Genomic DNA, 15375 nt, shown 5'->3' with positions numbered 1-15375 from the left:
GCAAGGACTTATTAATGGAAACATCTGTGAATCATAAGGAACATGCATCAGAGTCTTCATAACATGATGCAGATCCCATGCCTGTGAAGGAAGTGGGAGGAAAGGCAGTTTGAGTAGAACAATGGCTTACACAAGTTAAAAGTTGACCCCTTTGCCCAAAAGTCATAAGGCAGAGAGCTGGCACTATACCTCTTTCATTTCCTAAATATTGCAACCAGTTTTTGTTCACAGAAACCTCTTCCTGTTATTATTACCTTCTAGTAGAACAGACAGGAAAGTTTGTCTAGTGACTCATAGTCACTGCTTTTAGGAGTCCAACTAGGAAGTAGTGGCACGTATCTCATTGTACCCTATTTGCCAAAGCTAGGTCACGTGCCTAGCCAATTTGAAAGGAAAATGGAAAATGTTATTAGGGCCCTAATCAGTTTGGCTCAGTGGGTAGAGCATTGGCCAGTGGACTGAAGGGTCCTGGGTTCAAGGGCATATACTTCAGTTGCCAGCTTGATCTTTGTGAGGGTTGCAGGCTCCATCCCTATGAGGGAGGTAACCAATCAATGTGTTTCTCTCACATTGATGTTTTTCTCTCCATGTGTCTCCCTCTCCACTCTCTCTAAAAATCAATGGGGAAAAAAAAGAAAGTGACATTAGGTTGGTAGTCATGTGTCCATCCAGAATTTGGGATTTATTTTATTAAATAAGGTGAAAACACTCCTTGATGGACATGTAAAAGTCCTTATTATAAACACTAAAGTTAAAGTCTAACATGCAATCTAATAATCCAGTTTATGTCTTTACAGTAATATTGTATATAAAATGAATATAAATTTTCAATACACGGAAATGACAGTTTCATACCCCATAAGGCAGAAATCAAATTGAATGGCTTGTAGTATTTCTTTCATTGTATTTTTATATTTGGGTAGAGATCAACTATTATATTGTTTATATTTTCTAAATTTTTAAAAATATTACATATTTACTATACAATTTCTTAATAATACTTACTGGATGGTAAGCAAATAGAACAGTTTTGAATAAGGAATATGTGGATTGAAGCTATATTGTGAGATGGCTGGCATGTTCCTATGGTTCCTATAATACTCATACACATGAAAGAGAGATGGTTCCTAGGAGAAGGTGCCCGTAGGCTTTAAAAACAATGAATAATAGCCTGGGTCTACCTGTATGTTTTAGCCCCTTGGTTCAAAATAATTAATTTATTTTGAATATGTTATTACCTAGAGAATATATTATTTCTGAATTTTTTATTTTTGATTTATTAGATATTTTATACATTAATATTGCACAATGTTAAAATAAATTGAATATATTCATTATGATTTATACATTTACCCTATCTCTTTCTTTATGGATCCAATTTAAAATTTAAGTTTGGATTATAAGGGAGGTATATATTTTGTCACAATAATTTGTCTTCAATATAAATGGAAATTTTTATTATATCTTTCATTATTGCCACCAATGAAACAAAAGAGTAATGACTTTTATTAATATTTTCTAGATCAGTGACCCTAAATGTTTGGTATTCATAGATGAATAAAATGTCCAAGTCCTATTGATACCCAATAGATTGCTAATATTTCAATTTTCCACAGAAGAATATCAAAAATAATGGAAGCTCCTGCTGCAAGTATCATGTACCATCCTATCATCATCACTATTACTTTATGAAAGAAATGATATTTGAACATAAATTGTTGGAAAGAAAGATCTCAGACTAAACAATAGTCTCTAAATGGGAGAAAATAAGCCTAGCTAAAATGTTCTACCATGAACAATGTCTTCTATCTTTCTCACCTTCTTTATCTTCTTTTTATTATAACTATAATCATCATAATTATCACCATTATCACAAACTTAACTTTTGCTGTGGACTTGTGAAAACGTCATGACTCACAGGCACCAACATTTAGAATTATATTTAAGATAATTAACATAGTTAAAAGAAAATTACTAAAATGCCCAATGTAGTAATATCTGAACTGTCTGAAGAGTACCCCTCTGGAAATTCTAATTTTCCAAAATGATGCCAACAAGGTAAAAGAAAACAGTTAGTGTCAACTGGGTTTCATATTAATGTGCATTACAAAATAAAGATGCTCTCATTCAAATTGTATTTATTCTTATTTTCCATCAGATGCCTAGATAGAATTTCACTTTTTAGCTACTGAAAATTAGAAGAAGACTGGAATAGGCAGATGCAGAGAAGTGATAAGTGACTGTAATGAAAAATTCTAAAAATATATTTTTGAATAACCGTAACTAGGCTCAGGAAATCTAGCTGTTCATGTTCATTTAATATAGATAAAGACGTGTAGGCTTTTATTATAGTTCCTGAATGAATTACTGCATAATACAAAATTGATATTTTAATAATGAATCCAAGTTATGAGAAAATTTTAAATTATATTCTGAGCATTCAGTATAAGTATGCAATAAGAAATGAATTGCCAAAATGGTTAAACTGAGTCCTCTCTAACACTTAAAATATAGAGTACAATAGAAGTGAAGTTGGTAAAAAAAAAAAAATGCACATCAAATGGAATGCTAATCTCTCATTCCCCATTGATATTGGTCAACATTAGTTTGGATTTAAAAATGAAAGCACCGTAGCTTGTTTGGCTCAGAGGATAGAGCACCAACCCTTGGTCTGAAGGGTCCCAGGTTCAATTCTGGTCAAGGGCGTGTACCTGACTTGCAGGCTCAATTCCCAGCCCTAGTAGGACACGTGCAGGAGGCAACCAATTGATGTGTCTCACATCAATGTTTCTCTCTCTGTGTCTCTGTCCCTCCCTTTAAAATTATCTTTGGGTGAACATTAACAACAACAAAATCAACGTGTGTTTTCCTAAGAGACTGTCCTGACTATAAATGAGTCCTGGACAGCAGATTGCAACAGCACAGAGAAAATGCTAATCGATCATACATGTGTAGTTGAGAAAGATAACAGAATTAGTCCTTTACTAATATCAATAGCACAAAATTAAGGATAGTCATGAAAACCAGGAAATGTCTTGGAGGTAAAGTTTACGTAACAAAAGAGAGATGCTGTGTCTGAAATATAATTATTTTGGGTCACTTAGGAATCTTTGTAAGAGAAACAGCAAGAGTTGTAGTAAATGTACTAGTAGAGTCCTGAAGTAGAAGCATAAATTCAAGGGGGTAAGGACTCAGGTGTGAGTTTTATTTTATTTTTTTAATATATTTTATTGATTTTTTAGAGAGGAAGGGAGAGAGATAGAGAGTTAGAAACATCGATGGGAGAGAAACATCGATCAGCCGCCTCCTGCACATCACCCACTGGGGATGTGCCCGCAACCCAGGTACATGCCCTTGACTAGAATCGAACCCGGGACCCCTCAGTCCGCAGGCCGACGCTCTATCCACTGAGCCAAACCGGTTTCGGCATGAGTTTCATTCTTAAGGGCTAGTACCAACCAGGTATGCACGAGATGGCTCTTTGTCTTCTAATGCATTATGCCATACATTTTACATTCACTGATCGTATCAAGAAAAAGAGGATGCCTTTTTGTGGGAGTGGAACCTTACTAGGTTTTAAGAAAGCACAAATCCTTGCTGCTCCTGGGAATAGAGTTTAATGACATAATTCTGAATTGTTAATGTCAAACTCTTCCTCTCTTCCTCCTTTGCTTCCTGTCCCTCAGGCCCTCATATTGTCTCTCTCTCTCCCTCTCCCTCTCCTTCTTTCCTTCCTTACTCTCCCTCTCCCCTCTCCTTCTCTTCTTCCTTCCTTTCTTATTTCTTTCCATTTGATTTTGTTTTCATTTTGTTCTCTCTTATCAGCTTTCTGATTTAATAGATCACAAAATGCAGATGGCTCACAATAAGGATGTCTATGGAAAACTGTGTTTCTAATATTAGAACCTTGCATTTACAACACTTTCATTTTTATACTCTAATTGGTGGTACTTCCAGCATTGGATAAAAATTTAGAGATTATAGCACCATTATAACACAGTCTTCCATTTTGCAAACTCTACTACCTTGCATGGTTAGAAATGTTCTGAATATAATAGGAAACAACCACAGCACACTTGCAGTTGGTTCAGTGGAAGACATGCATTTAATGTATGCTTGGAAAATTATAGCATTTCAAGTGTTAGCGGACTTTATTAAGGGGGACGTTATATCAGCAGAATTTACTGGGATAAAATAGTACCATTAGAATATTGTTTTTATTATGTACTGTGGCCAGCTACTTTTAAAATTGAATTTCATTAAGATATAATTTACATAGAGTTTATTCCATTTAAGTATACAGTTTTAATGGGTTGGATCATTGTATATATTCAAGAAATAGAACATTTTCATTACTCCCAAAGTTCCCTTTTGCTATTTTATAATCTCTAGTACCAATCCCCAACCTATGGCAACTACTAACATGATTGGTTTCCCTATCCTTTTTTTTTTAATTTTTGTAGGATACCATATAAATGTATTATACAAAACATAGCTTCTGATGACTGGATTCTTTCACATACTACATACAATGCATTTGAAATCCATCTACATTGCTACATGTTTCAGCCCTTAATTCATTCTTAAAATCCGTATTCTAATATTGCATTTCATGGAGGTACCATAATTTACTGTTAATCAGTTAATGCACATGTAGTATTTTCCAGCATTTGACTATTAGGAAAAAATATATTATAAACATTTATGTACATATTATATATTCTTTTGGATAAATGCCTATAAATAATTGCTCTATAATGCAATTTGTATATGTTTAACTTTATTGGAAGCTGCCAAAATTGTTTCCCAAAGTGACTGTACTGTTTTATATTCCCACTCGACTATTTTTTCAATTATCTTTTTTATGTGACTATTATAATCTATTTGTTTGTGTTCTATTTCTTCTACTGAAGAATCAATACCAATAATCTTAGATGTAGAGAGGCAAATGACTGAGGTTCTTAAGGTACAATGTTTGAAATTGGGACTGCCCTGGAGAAACAGGAATCATATTCATTATCTGTGGTTTATTGCTAGAGTATATTTCGATGTGTTAGCCAAACATATACCTTCTGAGAGAGATTTCTGTTATAAGCACTTCTACATTTGTGATGCTCCCCTTAAAAAGACATTCTTCTAAAGGGCAAATGCCCTTTACTTCCTGTCACATTAGCTTGCTGTCTTCTCCTCGGACATATGTCAAATTCAAATTTGGTGGTCAATTTAAACTTATCCATATTTAATCTTACCTTAATAAATAATTGAAATAAGCAGTCAAAACTGAGGCATGCAATTGAAGAGATATACTTAGCATCTAAAATTAGAGTGTTGGGCGTGCCTGGGTGACTGGAATTCTTTGGAGGGAGGGGGAACAGTAAGACACTTTCTTTAAGGATTACCTGTTAATATGTTTCCTCAAAGCAGACTTTCGTTTTCTCTTCCTGCCTAGAACAGCTGGATGACCAACTCCCAAAGTGGAGGCTAAGCTTTCCTGTTTCATTTCCAAAATCTTTGGACGCTTTTACTTGGCTGAAAAATTCATTTTGTAAAGTTTGAAGAAATGCTAACCATCAAGCTTAAACATATAAATGAAATTAAGGCACTAATTCATGTTTCTGCTCTTACAGTCAAAAAAAATTCAAGCCCAGCTGAAGGAGCTTCGTTATGGGAAGAAGGATTTATTATTTAAGGTGAGCATCTCTCTCCTCCCACCTCCAACTTGGTAGCCCAGTGTATAAATTATTCAAAATATGGTTTAGCTTAAATTTCCAGATTTGCACAATAATTAGAGTTGTATTTGACTGCATTATTAATTAATGGAGAAAAATGCATATAAGGTTCCCCGGCTATTTTCTTAATCAAAGGCAGGCATCATTACAAAGTATTGACCCTAAATTACTTTAATTCAGCATTGAAGAATATTGTCTGTTGGAATATTTACATTAGGGAGAGCATTTACTAAGTTTCCTAAGATGAGGTTTATTGGTAACCTACATCCTTAACTTCCAGAGATCCTGCATAAATCACTTTATTGTCAAGAGTCTTCAGATTTAGTCATTGTTGATGGATTTTAGTTATGGATACTTTTCTTTACAAGACTATCAAGTCAAGACCTCTACCTTGTTAGACATCTACCACAAAGTGGGGATGTGATAGACTGAATAATGCCCCACCCCAACGATATATACTTGGTAAACTCTGGAACCTGGTAATGTGATCAATAATGGCAAAGACGACTTTGAAAATATGATTAAGTTAATAATTTTGAGATGGGAAGATGACCCTAAATTGCCCAGGTGGGTCCTAAATATAATCTCACAAGTCTTTATAAGTGTGAGACAAATAGGCCTAAATAAGAAGAAAGTTGTGTGACCACAGAAGCTGGGGGAGAAAAGACAATGAGAAGGATTTCCATCCTTTGGCCTCTGAAAAGAACCAGCCCTGCCAACACCTTGGTTTAATCCATAAAATTCCTTTTAGACTTCTGACTCCCAGAACTCTATGAAAATACATTTCTATGAGAATACATTTGTGTTGTTCCAAGCTACATAGTGTATTGTAGTTTGTTATACCAGCAAACTACTACAAATAATTCATTTTTGTCTCCCTTGAGCGTGGGAAATAAGAGGCAGGTGCTTTTCATTGTGGTGCTTATGATACATTTTCATTGCCAAATGCAGTAGAAAATGGGGTATTTGGCTCATAGTAGTAGGAATAATAATTTGTTTTAATAAATAATAAGAGCAAATGACTTTCTGTGTAATATTGCTTTTTTAAAATGGTTCCATGAGATTGATCAGCCCAATCTACAAATGTAAGGTTTAAAGAGGGATAATTCTTCATTTTATTTAATAGTTGAAAAATCCTGCAGGTTTTTTTGTTTGTTTGTTTGTTTGTTTGTTTGTTTTTTACTGAAAACAGTAATAAATGGCTTATCTCTCTTCTTCACTTTTGGCTTAGAGTCATGGGAAGGTGTTCCTTTCATGTCAACCATTATTTATTAAATACTCTTTCTATGCGAGGTACATCTTACCACTTGCTCTTCTATAAATATGCTCCCTGCCATTTCCCTCGACCTCATTTGTAACGGGGCATTCCCCAGTACACCAAGAAAACTGTTAATTAATTCTCATTAATGCTTACCAATCCCGACTTCTCAGCACTCTTCTCATTGTACATAATGAATAGATAAGCCAAAAGTATGAAACACAAGGCATTTGTCTGTCTAACATTAATCTTTCAGACCAAGACTCTTGAGCTCAAAATATCTTAACTTTTACATTCAGCTTGGCCTTGGCTTTTTGCAGTCATCAACAATAAATAATTGAAATAGAAAAAAAGAATAGGTGTATGTTTTCATTTGCAAAGAAATTTCTAGTTCTCTGTGAATTAGTTGAACTTAAAATCAGGAATATAATAAAATACATTCAACTTCCTAGAGCTGACAAGTTTTAGGTATTAGGCTGACAGAAATATGAAGCTCTTAAATCTTTTGAATTTTATTTCTCAAATAGAAGAGTTATAGAGAGAAAAGTTGAGAGAAGAGAATGAGGAGATCTGGTCATTTTCAGCAGTCTACTTCTTTGTAATATGCCAGTTGTTGAATAGTAATTCATCAACTTTCAGAAATGTCCAAAATGAGGACTTGTTGAAAATCTTTATGATTTGAAAATGAAACATTACCTGTAAGCCATGTTATTTCATGCCACTTTGAGAGGAGCACTTGCATTTTAAGTCAGGTGAATTGTGTATGAGTAGAACATAGAGTTGCATAAATTAGAATGCCCTCAGTTTATACCCTTCCCAAAAAGCTGTTTAGCAGAATATTTTTATATTTTAACTAGAGGCCCAATGCATGAAATTTGTGCAGGGGGCTCGGCCCTCACAGCCATGGCTTTGTCCAGAGGTTGTTTGGCTGTCTGGTCTAATTAGCATATTATACTTGTATTACTATAGATAACTAAAATAACAAGAGGTCTTGAAGCATGAGAATTTTATAACTGGTCCAGAAGCTAAGCAATGCCAACAAGGCCCCAGATTTTCTCATTTATTTGTTTTTTACATTTCATGATCCTCAACTTACTACTAGTCACTTGTTCTAAGCTTTGGATCCTCATTGTATGATGAGAGTGATTAAAGACCTATGCATATGCTGCCTTCATCCAATTGTGTACAACATCAGAGAAGAAGGGGTGGGGTCACTTGTCCTTCAGGGTCATCATTTTTATAAAGGAGAAAAAATTTTAAGAATTCTTCCCAAACTTTATATAGATGAAGAACTGAGACCTTAGTGTTTTCAGCTTTTTGGTGAAAGATTGCCTCTTTTTTGCTATAAAGTAAAAGGGAAGCAGATTACTGATTGGAGGCAACTAACAGTTTCTGCTACAGGGTACGCATCCACTCATCTTGGTAGCAGTAAGCTCATCTGATTTGCTTACTACTATAGCCACAGAGGGTACATTTAGGATGTTCTGACTCAGTATGTCTTGGGTGGTCTTGAGATTCTGCATTTTATTTATTTATTTATTTTTTAAATTTAGTTTTATTGCTTAAAGTATTACAAAGAGTATTACATATATCTCCTTCCCCCTCCCCTGGCCTCCCCTACTCCCCCAGTGTCTTGCATTTTAATGGAGCCCCTAGAAAGTGCTGACTGTGAAGGTCTGTGGGCCACACTTTAAATTGTAAGGTTCTAGGCATTTAATATATTTGCTATGAAAAGTTTTTGAGGGTGTTGGTTTTTTTTTCTTAATTTTAAAAATCTAAAGTCAGCTTTTCCAGGTAGCTCAGTTGGATACAGCATTGTCCCGATATGCCAAGGTTGAGGGTTCTATTCCTGGTAAGGATCAACCAATGAAAGAATGCACAAACAGGTGGAACAACAAATTGGTGTTTCTCTCTCTTTCTCTCCTTCTCTCCCAAATCAATAAAAAAAAAAAATTAAAAATTCTATAGACAACGTGTGGTAGAAAGAACCAGCATTTGAAATCAGTTGATCTGAGTTCTCTTTCACTTACCTTACTAGTATTTTATTTGCATATGGACCTCTGAAAGAGGGTATTTAATATCCATCTCTCCCCATTCCTACCCACCCCCCATCACAGCTGACATTTTGCAGCACACATGAAAAACACAAAGTTGGATGACACATTGCTCTGCCCTCAGTCCAGTAAGGGAGACAGGCTAGATTACAGTTATTTTGAATACAACATGGCAAGTGTTTTATAAGCACTTCACCTACCACTCTCGGGGCGATGATCAGTTGAGGGGAGGCTCAAAGATCAATAAACCTTGGGGCAAGCTTCATGGACGAGTGATATAGTGTTTAGATAATGAAGGCATTGCACCAAAGACTATATACACTTGCTAGGTACTCAGTAAATATTTGTAAAAAGGAAGGAAAGAGTCAATGAGCAAATGAGAAATGTTGTCTTTATTGAGAACACAGTCTAGTCATAGGTAGGGCCGTTTGGACATGCATCACTATTTAATAAATCATCATAGAATGTGCTAGAATGTATAGTGCATGTGGATGAAAGGAAGAGGAGAAATTGGGAAGACAGGATGTGTCAGATCATGAGGAGTATTGATGGTGTTGTTCATAATTTTTAGAGAAAAGTATCAATGTTTTTGTAAATAGTGCTTCTCTTTGTTGGTGAGGAAAGGTTCAAGCTCCTGCTGCTTTGTATATGGAGATCAGCTTCCCTCTCTGATTTGTTCTTCTCCTCCCATTGGGCCTGGATTGCTTGTCTTTCCAGCCAGCGAGGCAGATACCAGCAACAATTTAATACCATGCAGGTACTTCTCACTGATCAGGAGGCTCACAGGTTCTGGTTCCGGTTGATTTTTAAGTCTTTTGACTTTAAGGTAAATAAAGGACAAAAGGTGAGGAAAAAAGGAGGTTGATGATATAGAGATATTATACTCAGAAAATAAATCGCCCCAAAACACATCACAATCTAATATTTTCATTTTTCATTTTAATAAGTAATTTAATGAGACTGGAAAGGGTATTGCTATTTAATGGGGTATAAAACTTTTCTCATTTAAAGTCATCTCCCAGGCTGTAAAAGAAGCGGCAGACTCGAATATGCTGAGTAAAAATAAATAAATAAATAAACGGGGACGGGGGAGCTTTTGGATTTTTTTTACCTTTTTGGATTTTTTTTTTTTATCTTCATCTCCACCCCTATAAGGGGCAGGATTTCGCAGCACTTAACATCAGACACTCTGGATACTGACCTCTGTCAATTTCATTTTAGATTTGGAGAAGAGTAAACATGTCTCTTTTTTCTCATCTATAAAATGAGAATAAAGTGAGTTTCTACATCATACAGTTATTTTGAGAATCTAATGAGCTGATACAAGTAAATCATCATCTTATGATAGTATCTGGCATGTATTGACTGCACAAATATTAGCTATTACTACTCCAAAATGTTCTAAAATTATATTCTTTTGATTATAATATTGATAACCAAGTGTTGTGAGCTCTAAAAGAAAGTTGGGTGTAATCCAGGCTCTTCCTACTCTTAGCTGAATTGCATAACCTCTCTGAGCTATTTTCCCAACTGCAAAATATAAATCATCACTACACTATAGAAATGGTGTGTGTACAGATAGGGGGTGTGAATCAGCCACCTAGTAGGCTCTTGGCAAATGCTGGTTGCCTTCATGTATTTTTGAAATATATGCAGACAGAAATAGAAGGGTAAACTCATCCCCCTCTTTCATGGTAAGCCTGAGAGAGGATTGAGAGGAACTGTTGTATTTAGATAAGAGGGACATAAGTGGGATCCACAGGGTATATCTCACTGGACACACGTATCCTCTCATTACCTCAAGGAAAATGTGAAAAGTCAATTTCTTCCCAGCATTCATATATAAAGGTGCTGTGGCACCCTGAGGTGTTGGCTCTCATGCATTATATTCATAACCCTACCAAGCTTCTCTCATACCATAGTTGTGTTTTACACTTCTTAATGCTAATAAGGATTTTCCAAAACAGCATAGGATTTTCATTCATAATTTTACACATTGTATCATTTCTGATTTTGAAGTTGTACCTAGTTAGCCTCTCTGTTGAGATAAAAGTATCTTGAGTACAAACTCTAATTGCACAAACATAAAAAAGAAAAACTAGTCTTCAAGTTAGAGATAATTGGCTGGGGTTAAGCAGAAATTAATGCATTCAACAGATGTTTCTCAAACAACTTCTAGGTGTCACACTGTATTAGATGCAGTTTATATAGCAATAAATAATTCAAATGTAGCATTTCCTATAGGGAGGTCATGGTTGTTTCAGATAGGTGGAGATTTTTGGGTATTGCCTAATGTTCAGTGTTTCAAAGCACCATCATTTAAGAAAAAAAATCGTTTATTAATTTATTTATTCAACCATCCATTCATTCAATTATTCATTTCAAAATAAGTTGTATTGAGGTATAATTTTCATTCAATAAAATTTATTTTAATCTTTACACACACACACACACACACATTTATACTCTGTAACTATCAAAATGATCAGACATTAACATTGCTTTAATTTGAAAAAGTTACTGTGGCCCCTTTGCAGTCCATCTCCTCTCCCCACTCCAAACCAGTGGAGATTATTATGGATAGACCCACCGTTAGTGCCCATTATGCTCATATCTATATTCATGCAAAGTTTTGATTTTTACTGCACTGCTGTAGAAAGCAATGAGTGCCAATTCTCTTTAAATCTGTGCAGTTGAAATCCTATGTTCTTTGTAAGCTGGAAACCACATTGTAGTATTAATTTCCAGATGCCACTGGCAAGAAACACATTTCCCTAAATAGACTCCTAGTTTCCATTTCCAGAGATTAGCGATATAATTGGATGTCAAAACACATCCTTTCTGCATCTTTCTCCATCCCTCCATGCTGTTTTCATAATAGGAAAACCTAAAAGCAATGAGGCAGGTGATCTTACTTATCTAATTCTGGAACTCAAAAAGCCTACCATAAGAGGCAGAGAAATGTTGCCAACATGACTGCACATTTATTTATAACCACAGAGAAAAGTGATTGTAAAATAATCCTTCTAAATACTGTTCTACATCTTCACATTTTCTGTGTCAGTTAAGGCTCTGCATTTCTAAATTATTGGCAGGGCTCCCTGACTTCAGTCTTTCCTTCTCCAAGCTATCTTCCACACTGTCAAAAGAAGGGTTGTCTAAGTTTTGAATTTGCCCATTATTCCACTTCTAAATCCATCATTACCTATCCATTTCTTACAAGACCATATCTAACCTCCTTAGTATGGCTTGCAAGGCTCATCCACTCAGTCTTATCAGCATTAAACACTGAACCATTGAAGACTTGCACTTCTTATAGTTTTCCATTTCTTATATCTACTTTTTATTCCACTAATGAGTCTTTCCAGCCTTTCTTCACTTGGTTAATTCTTAATAATGTTTTAATTGCCTGCAGAGCTCATCATCCTTAAGGCCTGCCTCTCCCCTTGGGCATAACCCATTATACCTGGGCTGGCAGTGAGGATGACCACAAATTTCTTCTAAAATGATACCCCAGCTCTATAAGTCAGCATGCCTGGGAAGGCAGCATCTGGTCTTCTTAACTTGGCTTTCCTTATAACCTCCACCTTATGGGTTACTGGAATAGGAGGTTTTTCATAGCAGCCATATCATCTTACATGGAGGCGGTGATCAGTCCTTAACATCCTTGCCTTTTCATACGCAGAACAGAGCATTCACTAACAACCCTAGGTGAAATGAGAAACACTGTTTGCCTGTCCCTGATTGGGTGAAACCGTAGCCATGGAGCTTAGGGGAGAAGGAACCCTATCTTCTTGGCTTCATTATCCTCAAGTAGAATACTCAGAGTAAAGTTCCCATCACACAGAAATGGGTAGGATTAGGAGGGAGTGGTTACTATTCTTAACAAGATTTAGTAGGTTTTTCTAATGAATATTTATTCCTGTTCTGTATGTCCTTAGGACAATTTCCAGTGACTTTTAATGACTTAAAAAATAATTTTAGCCAGCTAAATGATTGTTTCACTGAAGAAAATGTCACTGAGCAACTTGCACTGCTATTCTGTAAAACTTGCCCAATTATTACTCAGTTTTAAAACTAGAATTCTGGTGCTGTCTCTTCCCAGAAACCTTTCTTGATTCCCTAAGTTGAGGTATGAGACCATCCTCTCTTCCTATATTATATTGACAGTGTCTTTTTATGTCTCTATTCTCCTCTAGTTCTAATTTTTTCAAGTTCGATCCTAGCTATCTATCTCATCAACACTTACTTCATTTCCAAAATGCAATTAAAGCCCATACTCGTTTGCAATCTCTCCTCTATTTTCACTTTTGAGTCTAGAAACATTCTTCTTTGCTTTGTAAGTACCTTATGTGTATCTCTGTTTTAGTGCTGACTATACTACATTTAAACTGTATATTTTTTCACCTCAATAGTGGCTATAAACTCCTCACTTACAGGCCAGCACTAGACACATAGTAAATATTTATGAGTTTATTCAACAGGTGCTTACTGAGAGTAAATTATGTGCCAAATACTTTTCAAGGTATTGGGAATACAAAGGTATACACTAATAGATGCTATACATGTCCTCATGTAGCAAATGACCTAGATAAAAGAGGTGTTAAGCAAATAGTTAAACAAATGAATTTTAAAAAATGAGATGTACTGAGATAAATCTCTACATAATATTCAGAGAGTTAGTAATGTCAATGAGATACTTAGAGATGTGATGAGAAAAATGATGAGGAAGGGACAACTGAGATGAAATAAAAGAGCAGAAGCTGTCTAAGTAGGCAGAGAGCTTCAGTGGGGGAAGAGTTGAAAGCAGAGGAATATGCACGTCAAGCACCCAGTGCAGAGTGAGAACAGAGATTCAGGATCTGAGTGCTTCCTGTGGCTGGAAGACCCAGTATAAAGGAGAGCTGGAGTTAGCAGGATAGATAATACTCAGACAATGTGGGGCCAGTAGGGTATGTTCAGGAAGGGGATGTTATTCTAAAAGAGTGGTCAGCAACTAATAGCCAAGTCCTACCTGTTATCTGACTTGTATTTTTATGACATGCAGGCTAGAACTGGATTTTGAATTTTTAAATTATTATTATTTTTTAATCTAAAGAATATTTTAGGATGTTTCAAAATCATTTGAAACTCTATTTGTTTCAAAAAAGAAAAAGAAAAAGACCAACAAAACCACAGTATTGGAATACAGCCATTCTCATTTGTGCATGTACCATCTATGCCTGCATTTGTGTTACAGGGACAGAGCTAAGCAGTTATGACTCAGACCAGATGACCCGCAAAACTATCTGGCCCTTTATAGAAAAAAAAAAATGTTTGGAACTCTAGGCCTATGGTATTGGATGGTACTGAAATGTTTTAATCAAAATATTTAAAGAGGGCATAATCACATAGCTATGTTTTGTTTTTTGGGGGAACACAGTTTAGAAGAAGGAATATGGGTTGGAAGATATGCTAGGAGCCCCCAAGACCACCCCTGGATTGCATGATTTTTGAGGAAGATTCATGGGACTCATCATTCAGTCATATTCATGATTATGATTTTATTACAGCAAAGAGATACAAAGCAAAATCAAGTAAAGGGGAAAAGGACATGGAGCAAAGTCCAGAGGATACAGAACTCTAGATTCCAGGAGTACAGGCTCAGTAAAGCCACACAGACATGCTTAATTTCTTTACCAACATGTTCTGACAATATGTGTGAAATATTTTCTGCTAGAGAAGTTTGTCTGAACCTAGGAGTCTGGGGTTTCTATTAGGTTTTTATTGATTACAAAGCTCTTTGTCCCATCTCTAGGTGAACCTCACATTACTATGACTTCCAATTTTTCCTAGAGTTTGTCCTACCCTGTCATTGCCAAATTCTATGTCTTTTGGTTCTACTTTTAAATTCAAGTGAAAATAACAAAATAAGTCTCTTGGGAAATTGTCTACAGAAATATATTAAAAATCTCTACAAAAATGCATTAAAATGAGTTTAATGGAAAAAATACACATTTGGAGTAGTCAGAAATTGGACCAAGTGGTATGTAAATGTTTCCATACCTGCTGTTTTCAACAAAATTCACTTCATGGAATAAAAAGTTTGTAAAGGATGTTCGGTAAAAGCATCCAGAGCAGCTGCTGTTCCTTGGCACTCACAAAATTAAACAAGTGGCTCCAGCCAGCATTCAAATGGCAGGAAGATTTGCACAAATAGATGGGATCATGACATTGAGCAGAGTCACATAGCAAAAAAAAAAAAAAAAAAAGTACCGATTCAAAATATTTATCACTGACTTAATTCTGACATCTACAAAATTTTGTGCTGCATTGTATTCACCTTCCCTCAGCA

General features: G+C 35.5%; 1 protein-coding gene across 2 annotated transcripts in view; it reads left to right on the top strand.

Moving 5' to 3' along the window:
* LUZP2 (leucine zipper protein 2) overlaps window positions 1-15375 on the top strand; it is a 298803-nt gene that overhangs the window by 239040 nt on the left and 44388 nt on the right. For both annotated transcript variants that reach the window (XM_006753962.2, XM_006753963.2), the window contains exon 7: window positions 5628-5690. In XM_006753962.2, the coding sequence (XP_006754025.1) occupies window positions 5628-5690 (63 nt within the window). The remainder of the gene's footprint in view (window positions 1-5627; window positions 5691-15375) is intronic.

Source organism: Myotis davidii, unplaced genomic scaffold (genome assembly GCF_000327345.1).
Source record: "Myotis davidii unplaced genomic scaffold, ASM32734v1 scaffold330, whole genome shotgun sequence".
Classification (NCBI taxonomy): domain Eukaryota; kingdom Metazoa; phylum Chordata; class Mammalia; order Chiroptera; family Vespertilionidae; genus Myotis; species Myotis davidii.
The sequence above is the reverse complement of the archived record's forward strand: the minus strand, read 5'-3'. Positions and strand labels throughout refer to the sequence as shown.